The 18,940-nt window shown below is 36.7% G+C and overlaps 1 protein-coding gene across 1 annotated transcript in view; it reads right to left on the bottom strand.

Annotated features, from left to right (window-relative positions):
• The window catches only part of CCDC146 (coiled-coil domain containing 146), a 196,170-nt gene that overhangs the window by 138,866 nt on the left and 38,364 nt on the right, over nt 1-18,940 (bottom strand). The window contains exon 2 of the mRNA XM_011985461.1: nt 15,203-15,369. Within this exon, the coding sequence (XP_011840851.1) occupies nt 15,203-15,358 (156 nt within the window). The 5' untranslated portion in view covers nt 15,359-15,369. The remainder of the gene's footprint in view (nt 1-15,202; nt 15,370-18,940) is intronic.

Genomic DNA, 18,940 nt, shown 5'->3' on the forward strand with positions numbered 1-18,940 from the left:
TAAAAGCAATTTTAAAAGATGATAAAACAATCATGGTAGGCAGTGAGGTATTCCTGAAGTATTATAAGCTGAAAAATGTTTTACTAGTATAAAGTGAGGTTCAGAGAACTTAAATGACTTGAAGTTTGCACAGCTAGAATATACAAAGCTAGACCTAAGACCCATTTTTACTCAATCACTCTCCCACCCCCCAGGGATCAGGGTTTTTTTCTTTCCAAACCATTAAGATCTAAGATATTTTGAGCCTGTCCATTCTTAGTTGTAGCCTTTATAGATAGCAAAATTCCTATCTTCCTAATCTGAGGTTTAATGTCAGGTAATTCTTGTGCCTCTCTATTTTGTATTTTGCTACTCAGATGTATCTGTTTGCCTCCACCTGGATTGTACAGGCTGAAAAGAGGTAAAGAAATTTTGCCTCAGAAGGTAATAACTTGGCATTAGGTTCTAACCTTGTTGCTTGTATCTCCTTTTTGTTTCCCCGGCACCAACATACTACCTTCAACAAAGGTGAAAATATGATTACATAAACCATCAAGATACTAGGAAAAAACACAGGAAACATATTTATAACCTCAGAAAAACAAGTCTTTAAGGTATGTCACAAAATCCTGAAGCTGCAAAGGAAAAGGTCAATACATTCAAGCACATAAAAAAATTAATTTCCACATGGGGGAAAAACTATCATAAGCAAACTCAAAATACAATAAGCTCACGGGAAGATTTTTGCAGTGCGTGTTGTACACAAAGGCCTACTTTCTAAATGTATAACGAGTTCCTATGAATGTATGAGAAAAAACTAAATTTCTCAATGGAAAAAATGGAAAAAAAATGTGAGCAGAATTCACACAAAAAATAATTGCAAGTGGGTCTTTGTACTAAAACCCTACATGTACTAAGGCTCTACATTTCTTGCTTCAGCATAGTTGCTGCTTTAACATTTGCCCTACATACGTCGCCTGCATACACCTTGTTCTGGAAAACCTGATATTATATTATGTCTGAGTCACCTGCCTTCACCTCCTCCTCCCTCCTGAGGGCACACTTTTCAAATGCCAACTGACTAATCCAGAACCTACACCCCCACTGACCTTTATCACCCCAGTGCCAGGTTTCAGACAACTAGGAACAGCCCTTATGAATGGGCCCAAAGCCCAATGAAAGTATTCAAACTAGCCAATCCAAGGCCTGCTTACCCCCACCTCATCTCTTCCTTATCTTGAAAACCACAGTAAAGGCTCTTGCCCACAATTCAGCCCTCTCCCTATATCTTGTGACCAACCGCACTTTCCCATGTGACACCCTACTCACCACTGTGACATGATGTGTCCCTTCCTTCAGGAACTGTGAGTAATAAACTATCATTTCAATGACAATTATCCCCTGATCTGTGTACCTTCCTATATCTCAAATTTCCTATTAATATACATTTTAAACAGTAAACATATGAAAAACTCCATTCCACTTATTTTAATAAAAATATTTTAAAAGACTATGATGAAATAACATTTTTTTTTCCTTATCAGAGTGACAATGGTCAGAAAGTCAGATGGCACACAGTGCTGGTATGAGTAAAGAGACACTCATTTATTACTGGTAGGAACACAAATTGCTACAACCTCTATGAAGAGTACCTTGGCAATAAAAACAAAATTTTTAAATACACAAACCCATAACCCATCATTCAGCCATTCCACTTATAGGTATATATCCAAAAATTTTAAAAGCAGGATTTTTTTTTTTTTTTTTTTTTTTTTGAGACAAGGTCTCACTTTCACCCAGGCTGGAGTGCAGTGGAATGATCTTTGCTCACTGCAACCGCTGCCACCTAGGCTCAAGCCATCTTCTGACCTCAGCCTCCCAAGTAGCTGGGACCACAGGCATGAGCCATTACATCCAGCTAATTTTTGTATTTTTGTAAAAGCTGCAGTCTCACTTTGTTTCCCAGACTGGTCATGAACTCCTGAGATCAAGCAATCCACCCGCCTCACCCTCCCAAAGTGTTGGGATTACAGGTGTGAGCCACCATACCTGATCTTAAAGCAAGATCTTAAAGACTTATTTGCATGCCTATCATAATAGCAGCACTATTCACAATAGCCAAGAGGTAGAAGCAACCCAAGTGTCCATCAGTGGATGAATGGATAAACAAAATATGGGGGGGGTTGTCTGTGTATGGTGGTACATATATATGGTACATATATATGGGTGCATATATATTGTATATTGTATCCATATGGTATGTGTATATATATGTATACACACACAATGAATTATTATTCCATCTTAGGAGAGGAATTCTGACACAGGCTACAACATGAATGAACCTTGATGACATTATGCTAAGTGAAATAAGCCATTCATAAAAAAAACAAATACTGTATGATTCTCCTTACAGGAGGTATATCTAAAGTAGACACATTCATGGAAACAAAGTAGGAGAAAAGGGGAACTGGGGAGTTGTTTAATGGGTGTAGAATTTCAGTTTTGCATATGAAAAAGTTCTAGAGATTAGCTGAACAACAATGTGAATATACTTAACACAAATGGTACACTTAAAAACAGTTAAAATAGTATAATTTTATCACAAAGGTTTTTTTGAATGAGCAAATCCACTGACCCAGCAATCCCACTATTAGGAATTTGGCCTTTTAACATGATTACTCCAGTATAAAATGATGCATGTATAAAGTTAGTCACTCTATCATTATCTGTAATAGCAGACGATTGGAAATGACCTAAATGTCTCATAAGGAACTAGTTTTAAAAAGTATGTTCCATTCATGCCTTGAAATACTATGCAATGAAAAAAAATAAAAATTGTATATATATGTGAAAAAAAGTGTGTATATTATACTACCACTTCTTTATGCATAGATGTTCTATAAGGCTATATAAAAGATTGCTAATTATGGTTGCCTTTTGGGAGGGGCAGTTTAGATCGTAGAATGGGGTGGAAGGCTGACTTTTCACTGTTTACTATTCTGCACCTTCTGGATTTTGTACTATGTATATATTTTATATATTAAAATAGCTTTATATAAATAAAACTAGCCCCATGGCTGAATGAATTTTATTACAATTTTATTATGATTCCCTGATACTCTCTTCCTTAACTTCCTAGTCTGGCTTGCATCTCACTGCTTGACCATTGAGAACCTAATCTTGCTTGCCTAATGAAAACTTTAGTAATTGCCTTGTCTTAGCTAACTTTTCTGGGTTGACTACTGCTAACTCATTTAACTGATTTACCTGTAAGTCTGGTTACCAGATGGACAAATTCCCAGTCCTACTCCCTTCTGTTTATTTGCCAAGGAATCTACCCAACAGACAACAGTACCCTCTCTGTCTACCTATATATTAATACTTCTTTTTGTTGAAAAAGGTGTTTTATTTTAATCCTTAAGCTTCCATCTTTAGTCCCCAATGTATTAAAATAGTGATCGCATTACTAAAGGCACTGTTTTGCAAGATGCACATTCACTACTAAGAGCCACGAGCTTTCCGAAGCCAACCTTCTCTCAAAGGAAAAAATACTATTATTTCTCCTAATACTTATTTTGAAGAGCAACATCTGGTCAGTGACTATTTAAAAAGCCAGTATCAAAGTTTAGATTATTATTTTTAATATTTAATCAAGTTGCTACAACAGTGGTAAACAATGAAAAATAAAGAGGTGATTAAAACTGTATTAACTATATAATTAAACACATATGCACATACACATACAAACTAGGATCTCATTATGTCAGTAAAGAACTAGAAAAGGATAAAGGAGAAGAGAGGCAAATAAACCACACAAACAGAGGGACAGATGGGCCACTGAGGGTAGGGCCACTGCTGCGTTTTCCTCCCATTCCTAGCTTTGGGTCAGGCATATTGTAGACGCTCAGGAAAGATTTTTCAGAATGAGTAAAGGAAGATAATCTCACAGATTGTATGTGAGGAGGTAAAGGACCAATTTTTCTTTATCTTTCTTCTTCTCTGTGCCCGATTTTCAGCACCCTTCTGACTCCCTCTTACCGCTAAGCACAGCTTGTTCAAATAGAGTTGTTCTGACAATACCCCAGATTCCTGGCCAAAATCAATCTCCACGTTTATCATTTTAAAGGTGCCAAGAGAAGGACACCCTAACACAGTGCCTTCTTTCCTCTTACCCTGACTGCTTCTGCAGTGTACAATTTAACTGAATTGAGGGGTATTAGTCTACTTAGGAAAATGGAATATGGCCTGTATTCTTATAATCTTAGCATCAATATTAAATCTTTGTAAATGGATTTAAGGTATGTTGGTATCTCAAATATTTAAGTGCATTACAAGGTCTTCTTCCATACTGGAAAGATTTTTAAATTTCCACCCCACTGTCAGAGTAAAAACAATAATAACAAAAATATGGAAACAATAGAACTTATCTGTACTGTTCAATAAACTATCCGTCTCTTTAAAGATTCTTGACAGCCAAAGAAAATCTTGAAAAATTATTCTTGCAAGGGTGCCTGGATGTCTGAAGGAAAAGTGAAAACATGCCAATAATAGCAAGATTTGCAGGAAGGTTTATAAAATAAACTTAGTCATTTTTTAAAGCACAGCCTATAAGTACAGCTGTTAGTGAGGGGAGATAACTAAGGAGAGGATGGGAAACATACTAGAAATATTTAAACAGAGTGTTACATATTTATCTTTGTTTTCATACACAGTCTACTTTAAAAGTCAAATTGTAAAGCCTAAAATAGCAGTGTTTAAATGTGTGAATGTCAAGTGAACAATGTCAAGTGAAATGTGTGCTAAAGCAGGAAATGGAAGATTGGGTTCCAAATTCCACCCAGATGTGTAACCCAGGGCAGTCTCAATCTTCCAGAATCTTTAAGATGGAAATAGCAATATCTCAAAACTCCTATTACAAAATCATTCTGAAAAGTAAATTTACATACTTGAAACTACTTCGTAAGCTCCTTGAGGGTGGGGTTCTTATCTTTTCATCTTTGTAACCAGTTAAATAAGGTATAAAAAAATAGAAAATATTTAATTCCTTAAAAAATTTTTGAAATATCATTAGGGATTATCTCAAGAAGCTCATTAGTAACTCTATAGAAAGTCCAACCTACAAAATAAATTAAGCTTTAGCAGCATCAGCAGAGCACCAATACTTTCAGTAATTAAAACTTTAGGCCAGGTGCAGGGGTTCACACCTGTAATCCCAGCATTTTGAGAGGCCAAGGTGGGTAGATCACTTGAGCCTAGGAGTTTGAGACCAGCCTGGACAACATGGTGAAACCCTATCTCTACATAAAATATGAAAATTAGCCAGGCCTGGTGTTGTGTGCCTGTGGTACCAGCTACTCCAGAGGCTGAGGTGGGAGGATTGCTTGAGCCCAGAAGGTAGAGGTTGCAGTGAGCTGAGATTGTGTCACTGCACTTCAGTCTGGGCAACAGAGACAGACCTTAACTCAAAAACAATTATTTTAAAAATCCAGCATTTATTTATCTAGTACCAGCCTTAAGAGAACAAAATATATAGAAAATAAAGCATCTTTTGAAAATGTGAATATCCTTGTAAAAAAGATAATTTTACAAGTATGAAATTAGGTAAACAACTGCAGCATCTTTTTTAAAATACAGTAGTAGACTGTGTTGTTAAATATACATAGGTATCAAGCTGCAAGTCTTTCAGAAAGCATTCTGAATACTGTATCAAGAACCTACTGTGTCTACACCTGTAGCCAGAGACGTGCCCCATAAGCTCAGATCCACGTACTGGACATTCCCTTCAGACCTGTTGCTTCTTCTGAACTCTCATGTATGGTGCCATAATTTGGCTGATTTCCTAAATCAGAATGCTAAGCATCAATTTAGATTCTTTTTCTCACCCACCACATCCACTCAGACACTAAGTGTATAGACACTAAGTCTATATAAGTCTAAAAGACACTAAGTCTTTTATACTTCCCTAATATCTCTCCTAAATGTATTCACTCCTTTTTCCTCATTGCCACTGCCACTGTGCAGTCTCTCTTCACATCTTCATCACGAAATGGCATTCTAACTGGTGAGGTGGTAGGAATGAAGAAACACAAATTCAGGAGATTATTAACAGAGGACCAACTGACAGAACTGAGGAGCAGAGTTAGGTTTGGGAGAAGGATAATGGATTTAGTTGTGAGTATGTTTAGTTTGAGGTACTTTGGGGTCATCTACATGAAGATATTCCAAGTATGTGCATATATGGGTATGGACAAAAAAAACCAGATTCATAGTGGACCCTGTGTATGCGGATAAAATATCCCCTTTCATGTCTTACTGCCCTAAAAATCTTTCTAGACCATCTCATCCCACAGCGATCAAGCTTCTGGTAACACTACTTGTATCTTCTGGGTCCACAATCATATGTCTTTTGTTGACATTTAATATTTCAATCTTCTTGTTCACAAATAATGCTTCTAAAGAATAGGAACCTTTTTATGCTTTATGTCCATAAATTCTCATGGTATCTAACACAATCCAGCACACAGAAGGTGCTCAAAACCAAGGAGGAGTTGAAGGGATGAATTTAATTTCAGTAGCTTTAGCAATAATAATTATAAACATCTAGCACAGTGCCTGGCACATAGTGAATGCTGTATCTTTTATCTTTTAAATAGATTAAGACTTAATGTCCAAAATTGTTGTTCACAAGGTTCTTGACATCTTAATACTCATCAAATCTGATATGCAACTGAAACTTGGACACAAATGCTCCCATTACATATTTTGTAAGAAGTGCAACAGTTCATAGTTTTATATATAACATGTTTTCGTGAAAAGGTTATATATCAACAAACTTAATCCATCTTCGTCACTGCCCATGATGATCTGTATACCTCCACACTCTACTTTTAGTTTCGTATTCTATTTTGATTCATACTTTCTTGGTGTTTCCCTACAATGTTGGCTCTCCCTTTTATGCCTCCCAAATGCAATGCTCCTATGCCTCTTTTCTCCACCCCTTGGCTAAGTCAGGTCAAAGACTTACTTAACAATGATTGGCACAAGAATTATTTTCAGGAAATGAAGGGAGGAAATGCCTGGTTCTTGGTAAAAAGCAAAGAGCCAATTATTTCGCTTAGGCGAAATAATATAATGTTTTGATTTTGACTCATAGCATTAAGACAAAAATGATTTTACAGCCTCCAAGTCTTGGAAAAGTTCAACATCTGACACACTGACCCATGACAACTGAGGTCACATTTATAAATCAGTGCTGCTTTACATAAGCACATACAGATAGAAGTAGAAATCCTAACTAGAGAATACCATGAAAGCTATCACTTATATTAACCCTGGACGTGTGAGAGCATCTAACATAATACCCATCCGAGTGTATGCTGGTTCAACCTCTTTGGAAAAACTGATTGAAGGTCTTTACTAAAGTTGCATACAAACCTAAACTATGACATAGTAACCCCACTCCTGCGTATACACCCAAGACAAGTTCATTCTTAAGTACAAGGCATGCATAAGAATGATCACAGAATCTTATTCATAATCTTCAAAACAGGAAATAATACTTTTGTGAACAAAATAGAATGAATCAACAAATTAGGGTATATTTACACAGTAGTGAGGTAGGAGGCAGAACTCGACTTCGGAGGCGGGGCTTGGACGTCGCACCAAATTGAGGACTAGCTAAAACAGGTCTGAGGCAGAAGCACCTCCCCCATTAGACACATTCACCAGTGTGCCATGTCGGTTTACCATTGCCATGGTAACACCGGGAAGTTACTGCCCCTTTCCATGGCATCAACTCGACAACCTGCAAGTTACCACCCTCATTCTAGAGATTTCTGCATAAACCAGTCCTTCATTTGCATCTAATTAAAAGTGGATATAAATATGAGTGCAGAACTGCCTCTGAGCTGCTATTCCAGGTACACTGCCTATGGGGTAGCCCTGCTCCACAAGGATCAGAACCTCTGCTGCTGCAGTTCACTGCCACTTCAATAAAAGCTGCTGTTTAACACCACCAGCTTGCCCTTGAATTCTACATGGTTGAAGCCAAGAACCAATAATCCTCCCAAGCTAAGCCTCAATTTGGGGGCTTGACTGTCCTATATCATCAGGACACTAAGAAGCAATAAAAAAAGAATGGAATTACTGCCACACATAATGCTATTAATGAACCTCACAACTATAAAAGTGAGCAAAAACAGCCAGACACAAAGAAAAACATACTGTATGACTCCATTTATATGATGTTCAAGAAGAGACAAACTAATATATAAGCCAATATAGTGGTTATCTTGGGTGGGAGCAACGACCGGGAAGGTCTCAAAGGAGACCTCAGGTTCCTGGAAGTAGATCCTGATCAGACTGAGAATATGGTGGGAGAAGAGTTAAATCAATGAGATACATATTTAAAGGAGATATTTAACTCTCAAACTGACAAAGAACGCAGATGATTGGGAGAAGAATGATAAATTCAGTTATGGACATGCTGGTTATAGGCAAATGTGAAAAACCTGATCTGGCCAGGCGCCGTGGCTCACGCCTGTAATCTCAGCACTTCGGGAGGCCGAGGCGGGCGGATTACGAGGTCAGGAGATCGAGACCATCCTGGCTAACACAGTGAAACCCCGTCTCTACTAAAAATACAAAAAATTAGCCGGGCGTGGAGGCGGGCGCCTGTAGTCCCAGCTACTCGGGAGGCTGAGGCAGGAGAATGGCGTGAACCCGGGAGGCGGAGTTTGCAGTGAGCCGAGATAGCGCCACTGCGCTCCAACCTGGGCAACAGAGCAAGCCTCCGTCTCAAAAAAAAAATAAAAATAAAAAATAAACCTGGCCTGTACACTTAATATTTGTGAGGTTTACTCTATATGTTATACCGTAACAAAAAAATTAACAATATAAAGAAAATGGGACAGGATTAAATACTCAGTAGGACAAAAAACGTCTCGAGTACCAGCCCTCATAGTTAGGCAGCACTGGCCAATTTGGGAAGCAGGTGTCCCACATTAACCCACACAGCCCATTGATGGGAGTTGTGTGGCTTGGTTTCCAAGCATCACTTAATCACCCTTTTTTTTTTTTTTTTTTGAGACATAGTTTCACTCTTGTTGTCTAGGCTGGAGTGCAATGATGTGATCCCGGCTCACTGCAACCTCCGCCTCCCAGGTTCAAGCAATTCTCCTGCCTCAGCCTCCTGAGTAGCTGGGATTACAGGCATGCACCACCACACCTGGCTAATTTTTGTATTTGTAATAGAGACGGGGTTTCGCCAATGTTGGCCAGGCTGGTCTGGAACTCCTGACCTCAGGTGATTTGCTCACCTCGGCCTCCCAAAGTGCTGGATTACAGGCATGAGCCACTGCGCCCAGCCCCAAGCATCACTTTGAACATTCATCCCAAGGAGTGAATTAACACAGTGTAGTTCCTGCCCTGTTAGGTCTTACTGCTTAATGTGATCATAATGTCAGTGGGGAACTCTAAAATTTTCTTTTTCTTCTTAAAAATAAAGGGATACGTGTGCAGAACATGCAGGTTTGTTCCATAGGTCTATGTGTGCCATGGTGGTTTGCTGCACTTATTGACCTACCCTCTAATTTCCCTCCCCTAAGCCCCCAACCCCCCAACAGGCCCTGGTGTGTGTTGTTCCCCTCTCTGTGTCCATGTATTCTCAATGGGACTCTACATTTTCTATGCAAAATATTTTATGACGATTAGTCAATAAATATCTGTTAATAACTAAGCCCCAAGTGATGTGGGAAGAGTTGAGAGGTTGGAGAAACCCCTGTGAGCTGGCTACTCAGGCAGTTCCTTGAAGGACATGAGATTTGAGCCAGGATCTCAAAGGTTAGCAACAGACTCAGGGGTTGCAAAGTGCAGTCTATGCAAGCATTTTGTTTGGTGTTTTAGTATGAATGGCATAGCTTTAAAAGCAATGGAGGCAATGTGACTAGGCAGATTGGTGGATAGCCATGATCTTACATCATGTATTTTGAATTTATGCCAGTTTCCTTAGACATCTGAAGTTATTCTTTCTAAATGTGGGACAGTCCCTGATGAGGGGAACAACAAAGAGTAGATCCCGAGAATCTAAGTGAATGACTACATTGTAAAAGTAGTTTGGGTATAAATTGCAGAGGCCTGTGACTGTCTTACTGAACACATTCTTCAGGCAATATGAGACGAGAGCATGACACCCATGCATGGCAACTTGGCAGGCCTGGGCCAACTGTGCAAATAGCATTAGTAACGAATGCTGTAAGCAGCTTCTGCGTTTTCCAATGTTATGCCAAGCACCTGGACCCTTGGAAGTGGATTTCTGACTGCTTTCCTTCAGTCGTCATCTGCATTTTTGCCATTTTTGCAGATACAGTTTCTGTTTAGACAACTGAAGGAAGACAAAGTAGGTTAGAGGACAAAGACAACTGAAGGAAGACAAAGTAGGTTACACACAGTAGGTTAAAAACTTGTGAGACCCATGGATTTTCGAAGAATCCTAAAAGGATTATAAAGCTACAGATGCCAATTAAGAACAATATCTTAGTGGTGGTGTTATGGAAATAAAGTTTTCTGAAGCCAATAATTCTGAATATTCCCAAAGTTTGCAATTTATCGCTTGTTTGAGGAGTTCTCAGGCAGTAAAATTGCTGATATTGATACTACCCAAAAGGGTAGTTTGAAACTATTATTGAAAGCTCTTGGATATAATTATCAGAGGCCTGTTATACCCAGCAATTAATAACTATAATTTGTGCATCCATGTATATTGAGAGATTCTTGAAATATTTATTAAATTGTTAGATTGAGGATCAATATGCATGAGAAGTTATCCTAAGTTAATTTTGCAAAACAAACCTTTATCTTTAGCTTAGAAAACCTTGAAGATAATTTTTACTATTAGCATAACTTTTGCTACAAATAAACTCAAGTTGTTGTGATTTTTACTGTTATGGCTTTATAAATTGGTCTTAAGGTCTCTCTATGAAGAGTGGCCATAAGCCAAGATAGCTGCTCTTTAGAAGAGCCCTGATGGACAGGGCGTCAGGTTCCTGTGTGTCAGTCATGTGAGACACAATGACAACAATGAAAAGGTGAAATCAAACGCATGAAACAGAAGAAATTTATTACTTACAGATCTGACAGCTTAGGGGTGCTGATGGGGAGCGCAGATAAGTCTGGAGGTGGCAGGGAGCTCAGCAGTGGGTGGGGAGTGAGAGAGCAGCTGTGGAACCTCACCTTTATTAAGGTATATGGGTATTATCACTCTGGTCTTCTCACAGGAGTTGTGGATTGGCTGATTTAAGGAAAACACGCCAGAAGGGGGAAACTTATTTATATGACTCTGGTGTTGACCATTAAGTTTATTATGGTTAGCAGCTGTGGGGTGTTTTGGGTTTGGGATTAGCAGGATGAGAAACAAGTGGGCTATATCTCAACCACGTGGGGATGAGTTATTTTAACTAGTACAAAGATTGGGTATGATTGGGTTTCAAACAACTTAAGTCAGACCTAAGAATGCATGAGTTTATATCATAAGTGTATGTTGATTCAATGTCTTTGGTAGCTACTGCTGTATCAAACAAATTTATGACACAAGTTTAGCCTTATTTTTGATTTGATTATTAAAGGTAGTGGTGAAGTAGAAATCCTAATGCAAAGTTGGACATATGATGGATTTTAACAGAAATGTGAACCCTTCACTTGAAATATTAAGATTAGAGGAAGGAAATCATGGTTTTAAAAATATAAAGATAAGCATTTCTTTTTCTCCATAGCCTTGCCAGCATCCGTTGTTTTTGACTTTTTAATAATAGCCATTTTGACTGGTGTGAGATAATATCTCATTGTGGTTTTGACTTGTGTTTCTCTGATAGTGATGCTGAGCATTTTTTCCTACTTTTGTTGGCCACATATATGTCTTCTTTTAAGAAATGTCTATCCATGTCCTTTGTCCTTTTTTTAAATGCGGTTATTTGTTTTTTGCTTGTTGATTTGTCTAAGTTCCTTATAGATTCCAGATATCAGACCTTTGTCAGATGCATAGTCTGCAAATGTTTTCTCCCATTCTATAGTCTGTTTACTCTGTTGATAGTTTCTTTTACTGTGAAGAGGCTCTTTAGTTTAGTTCAGCCACTGTGGAAAGCAGTTTGGAGATTTCTCAAATAACTTAGAGCTACCATTCAACCCAGCAATCCCATTACTGGGTATAAAACCAAAGGAAAATAGATCATAATACCAAAAAGACACATGCACTCATACATTCATTCATCACCACACTATTAATAACAAAGATATGGAATTAATCTAGCTGCCCATCAGTGGTGGATTGGATAAAGAAAGTGTGTTTTTTATATATATATACCACAGATACTATGCAACCATATAGGAGGATGAAATCATGTCCTTCACAGAGACATAGAAGGAGCTGGAGACCATAATCCTGAGTGAATTAATGCAGGAAAAGAAAACCAGACACTACATATTCTCATTTATAAGTAGGAGCTATACATTGAGCACACATGGATATAAACATGAGAATAACAGACACTGCAGACTACTAGAGAGTGGAGGGAGGAAGGGGAGTATGGGTTGAAAAACTACCTACCGGGTACTATGCTTACCACCTGAATGCAATATGCCCATGTACCAAACCTGCACACGTATGCCCTGTATCTCAAAAGTAAGATTTAAAAATATATAAAGATAGATGTAGAAATAGATTTAAATTTGTGTGGATATAAATATTCATAAATCTATTTTCTAGCTCTGTCCACTGACAGGGGCTAGAAGCTATGACATTCTAGGAGCAATGACCATACTCAGCATTAATATCTTAGTTTCCAAATATCATTCTCCAGTAAAAGGAACTAGGGATCCTCAAAGAAATGACTAGAGCAAAGAAAATACAAGATGAGCCCAGAACACATTCTTGTGCCAGAAAGGAAGTGCAGAAGGAATCACAGGAGCATATCAGAAGGACAAGTAAGCCTACCTGAAGGGTGTACACTGGTCAAATGTGGGACAATCAGAGCATGAAAAGGAATGACAGTGAGAAACCATAAGTCCACACTGATAAACAGATGAAAAAATAAGGAAAGAAGAGAAAGTTCTTCCTCATAGTAGAAAGCCACCTAACAAATATAGAAGAAATGATGGAATCAGAAAATCACCATTTGACAATCATCATAACAAAAGTTGATTTGGGTAAGTATCACCAATAAATCCCAAGCTAGTAGGTGAAAATGTTAAGAGGAGTAAGACAACTACATAGTCTCAGAGTATCTCTTCTTAAGGTGCTTATTAATTTCAAACAGAAAAATAAATAAATAAAAGAGAAATCTGGAAGTCACCACCTTAACCAAGTGATCAAGATGAACAAGTCTAGCAGTGGGACAAGGCACATCATGTGTTCCCGGTAGAAGACACTTGAGAAGAATACAACATTGTGTCTTTATATTTTCACCAAAAATACATAACTTGAATCTAATAATGAGAAAATGGGAAAAATCCAAATTGAAAAAAAAAATCACAAAATAAACAACCTCTTCTCTTCAAAGTGTCAATATCATGAAAACTAAAGAAATCCTGAAGAATTGTTTCAGATTAAAGGAGACTAAAGAGATGACTACTGAATGCAATACATAATCTGTAATTTTCTTTTGCTATAAAGAACATTATTGGGACAACTGGCAAGACCTGAATAAGTTATGTAGATTAGAAAATGGTATTATATCAGTGTTAATTTCCTGATATTATTGTATTATGATTAAGAGAATGAATATATTTTTAGGAAACACAGTGATGCATTTAGGTGTAAAGGGGCATCGTGTCTTCAGAGAGACAGAAAGAGAGAGGTTGAGAGAACAAGAAGATAGAAAGAAAAGGATAAAGCAAATGTGGTAAGATGTTAACATCTGAGAAATCTGGGTTTAAGTTCCAAAGGAACTATGGAAATTCTTTGCACTATTCTTGCAACTGTCCTGTATATCTGAAATTATGTCAAAATAAAAGAAAAAGTCAAAACTGTAGAAAAAGTGAACAATTTAGTAATTTAGATCCTGTACACACATATATAACACTATTTTTTCTTTTCTTTTTTTTTTGAGATGGAGTCTTGTTCTGTCACTCAGGCTGGAGTGCGGTGGTGCTATTTCGGCTCACTGCAAGCTCTGCCTCCCAGGTTCACCCCATTCTCCTGCCTCAGCCTACTAAGTAGCTGGGACTACAGGCGCCAGCCACCCAGCCTGGCAAATTTTTTGTATTTTTACTAGAGACGGGGTTTCACTGTGTTAGCCAGGATGGTCTCGATCTCCTGACCTCGTGATCCACCCGCCTCAGGCTCCCAAAGTGCTGGGATTACAGCACTATTATTTTAAAATAATAAATAGTGGGATTATTTTAAAATAATAGTGTTATGGATTACGGGCCATAACACTATTATTTTAAAAATTACTTTTTTATTGCATTCTGTTCCAATTTGGTTTTGCTTCTCGGTTTTGAATAAATTCTGTTTTTGCTTTAAGACTTTTTAAACTTATTTTTTACTATGACTATCAAATTTCTTAGAATGTTTTATTCAGTTATATAAAGTTTGTCATCTGAAATTCCAATGTCCTTTAAATCATTTTCTAAAGTATAGCTGTCAGGCATGACCAGGTAACAGTTGAATATGTAGTCAGCCATTACTTAAAAAAAAAAACAAACCCTCCCCATATATGGATATTTCCTAAATGTTCATCTTGCTTTTTAAAGTTCACATAATGAGAATATATAATTCATCATATTCCCCTTTTTGCTTATTTGCTGATAGAAAACAGCAGATTTCAGTGCTCCATTGCAGTAACTATAGTTAGTTAGGTAAATATATATTCTTTCTATCATATGACAAGATCTTTTCATTGTATGGAAGTAAATGTAGTATATGCAATAATAAAAGAAATCTTCATTTCATGTACCAACCCAAGAAATGTATGTAACTGACTGAATATATATGCTAATACTTATGCTACGAAAGTATCAGAACCTACACTACTGCATTGGCTCAGAATTACCTGATAAATTTTTGGAAGTAAAGGCAGGGACCATTTTGTTTTAGTGTATCAAGTTGTAAATATCACCTACAGGATATATGTAATAAAGAATTTAGATAATGATATTGGCTTCATTTGAATTTTTAAGTACATGTTGAGTTGGGTTTTACTGTAGTAACATATAAAGAAAAATATACCTCATGCAGAAAAATGAAAGCTGGAGTTTCAGATAAATCAACAAACCGCTCATCTTGAATGTTAATTGTGGGCACTATGGCATAAATGGGCTCTTGATCCTTTTCATCTTTCTCCTCTTCCTCTTCTTTTTCTGTGTCTGTGCTACTGTCTTCCATTTTTCACGATTCTAAAATAAAATTAATCCATATGTGGCTATTTAGGAGTGTCTTCACTTAAAAAGTAAAATTAATGGAAAATAATAAAAATAAGCAAAAAACGGAATAAGCTATTCTTCAATGAAACTACAAATCAGGAAAGTTAGCTATAATCTCATTGTAAAAGACTGCTTTTTTGCAAAGATACTCTCTACTGTTGCATTCAAATCAATCATTCTTATTTTTAAAAGTATGCTACTGTTGCAATAATTGGAAAATAAAATATATATGAATTATAATGAGAATGCAAGTCAGTATCAGCCTAGATATTTATGCAACAAGAAGTCAGAAACCTCTCCAGCTATCCTATTATCAGAAAGCAAAGTGTGCTTTCTGATACCTCTATAATCTATACCTTGTACATATTTCTGTAGAAAAGTGCTTAAAATACTGTATTATAATTTACTATTTTTCATATTATCTACCTTATTGGACTTCTTAGAACAGAAATTATATTCTTATTTACCCATATACCTTCAACACCTCACAAATAACATACTTAGAATGTGTGCTAAAAATAATTGCCAATGGGACAAACAAGTTCTGCTATTCTTCTAATGTTCAAAGAATATTACAATTGCAAATAGTTTACTTGAATTTTCAGAAATAAAATGCTTAATACTAAATCAATGCAGTAACAATAATTCATTCACTCCTTATTGGAAAGTTAGTTTGTCCAAAACCAAAGTCCCACAGGAGCAAAACTGAGGTTCTTCTGTAATTGCTGTGGGCAACTGCTAACACCAGCTTCAGAAATTTTTCTTCCTCAAATCATATTGGCAGGGTGACCTACATAATTTGCAGGACCCAGTACAAAAAAACAAATGTGGGATTCCTTGTCAAAATGTCAGAAAAATGTCCTCTGAAAGTTACTAATATATAAAAAGTCTTCCCTTTAAAAATATTTTATTACTTATAAAATGTGATGGGGTAATAGCAATACATGAATAGCAACAAAAACTAAGTGAATAGCAATGAATCCTAAGAAAATATTTTTGATGTCACAATTTTATATAATAAAATAACAATAATATCTTGATTGATCATAAGATTTTTCTGGCTCACTTTTCTGCAAATTAATTTACTAGATCATCAAAATTTATACTCATTATAATTTCATTTTTAATTGATCAAACTGAAAGTGATGTGAGTTGCTCTTGGGAAATGCAAGATCATACATAATTTTTAGCAATTTTTAATTTGAGAAGAATCTTCCTGCTCATGCATCTTTCACTGAAGTTTATAAGAATATTTATAGGCTGTGATAACATTTAGATAAATTTCTGATAAATCATTTCAAAATATAACCGTTTGAGCTGATGATTCTTATAGAACAAGTTTCTAAAAAGATTTAACTCTTTCTAAAAACCAGCTTCCTCTGTGAATTTAATTTTAAATGTAAATTTATTCAACATTCATTTTAATGTGTCCTCTAACAATTTTGGTAACTTCTGGAGGTTGTGCAATAATCCAAAAGTGGCTTTATATTTTGTATAAAACACCTGCTTATATGCATTCTATTGTTGTATGTTCCATTACAAAGAAAAAATAAAATTAAAAATGGTCTTTCTTGTTCATACTTCATTTATTCAAAGCTTTATAAGCTTTATTCAAGCTTAGAAAAGTATTATTTTCTGTCACATGCAATCATCTTTAATTTCAATTCCTAAACTTATGGATATTTGATTTGCAATATTATAGCAGTTTTCAAAACTGTAGATTTTAAACTCTCTGAATAATTCTAATAACTCCTTGACATGTTTTATTGCATGTCTGTGTGTTTGCTTTTATTTTGTAATATTCTACTAAAAAAGTTTTCTGCATGAGTGCCAATAGTTTCTTTCCTTATTATATGTGCAAATACCACAGGGACAGGTGCTAGGGACCAGCCTCCCATGGTAGGTTCTAGAACTGTCCCCATGCAGAGCCTCTTCTTTCTCCTGAGGCCATCACTGATGTAGCTGTCCCTATTACTTTTGCTGTCATGTTGCTTCTGCTGCTATTGCTGCCATTGCTTTTGCCAACATGCACTCAAGTGCTGGCCTGGCTGCCTTGAGACTCTGTGATATCTCAAATTGCTCTGATGCATGCTTTTGAGCACCAGGCCACAGGCCTATTTGCTTGGCACCCACACCCTCTGCTGCAGCCACTGATTCAGACCTGTGCGTGTGCACACTGCTTCCTGGCCTATCGGTGCTGCTCATGTGAATGTGCGATTGTCCCAACAGACTTTATTTACAAAACTCAAGCTCAAAAATAAAATTTTAGGTATTTAAAAATGGTGACAGCAGAGCATTAAAACAAGTGCAGGGCTCTTCTGAGAGCAGACCTTTGTGTGACTATGTAGGTCATACATCTATGAAGCTGAAGCCTGCCCTGTATATTAGCCATTGATTTGGCCATGTATTCAAGTAGATCCACAGAAGTTTCTAAAAGAACTCTGTCTTAAGTCAGCAAGGCCTCCGTTGACCCACTTTGGTGACATTGGGATGACTGCCCTTCTGGAGAGAGAGCGGGTAAAATGCCTCCATTGTATAAGAGAATGCCAATATCATCAGCAGCTCTTTTTGATCTCAGAAATACATGAATCTTCACTAAATCAACAGAATATTATACTTACACTCTTCTCTTGCCAGAGAAGATAACTGCAATTGTAAGATGCTTTTGAAAGATGCATGAACTGCTTTGAAAGATGCTTTTAAGGTCTGAATCTTCTGCTGAATACGTATCCTTTCTCACGTCTATCTTATTGGATTGGCTCTTTCTTGATGACATTGAGCCTCACTCTATAACATGGAGAGCATGTTCTATCATATGAAGCCAGAAGGCTTGGTAGGTTCTGGGTTCTTGAATGTGTTAGTCAGGTGGTCACAGACATATCATTTATTCATTAAATTTACTCCTCTCTAAAACGGGGTAAAATTAGTAAAACAAAACAACAACTAATTTTTATGTTTCAAAAAGATGTGCAGATTAAACATGATAATGCCTCTGGACTTGAGCTTCTACTCTGCTGTCTCTAATTTTCTGCCACAGCCGTAAATTATATATGTACTTGTTTTCCTCTTCCTGCTGCTACAACAATACTTCATAGGTGGTAACATACACTTCCATCAGGAGGCTCCAAATATCTGATTGTCTGTTGTTATATGATGTTAATAGCCAGTGGTATCATTTGACTTCCCTTCCTTTAACACACGTTTGCTTTTTTCAATGCCCTACAGTGTTTTTTTAAATAACTATTATTATTATGACATTACAATACTTTATATTTGCTAAGTAATCACAGTTTATTGCTTAAATCTTCAAGCAGCTAAAAATGGTTTGGCTATATATTTAAATTTGTTTTGTGAATAAACTAAAATATGTATACTCAATCCTTTCATGGATATTAAATGTGAATGAATATCCCAGAAAAATATTTCCTTCAGAACATTAGGCTATATCTTATTTTTAACCTTTTTATTAAGAAGTGTTTCAAAGGCCGGGCATGGTGACTCATGCCTGTAATCTCAGCACTTTGGGAGACGGAGGCAGGTGGAT

The sequence above is a fragment of the Mandrillus leucophaeus genome, unplaced genomic scaffold (assembly GCF_000951045.1).
Source record: "Mandrillus leucophaeus isolate KB7577 unplaced genomic scaffold, Mleu.le_1.0 Scaffold284, whole genome shotgun sequence".
NCBI lineage: Eukaryota > Metazoa > Chordata > Mammalia > Primates > Cercopithecidae > Mandrillus > Mandrillus leucophaeus.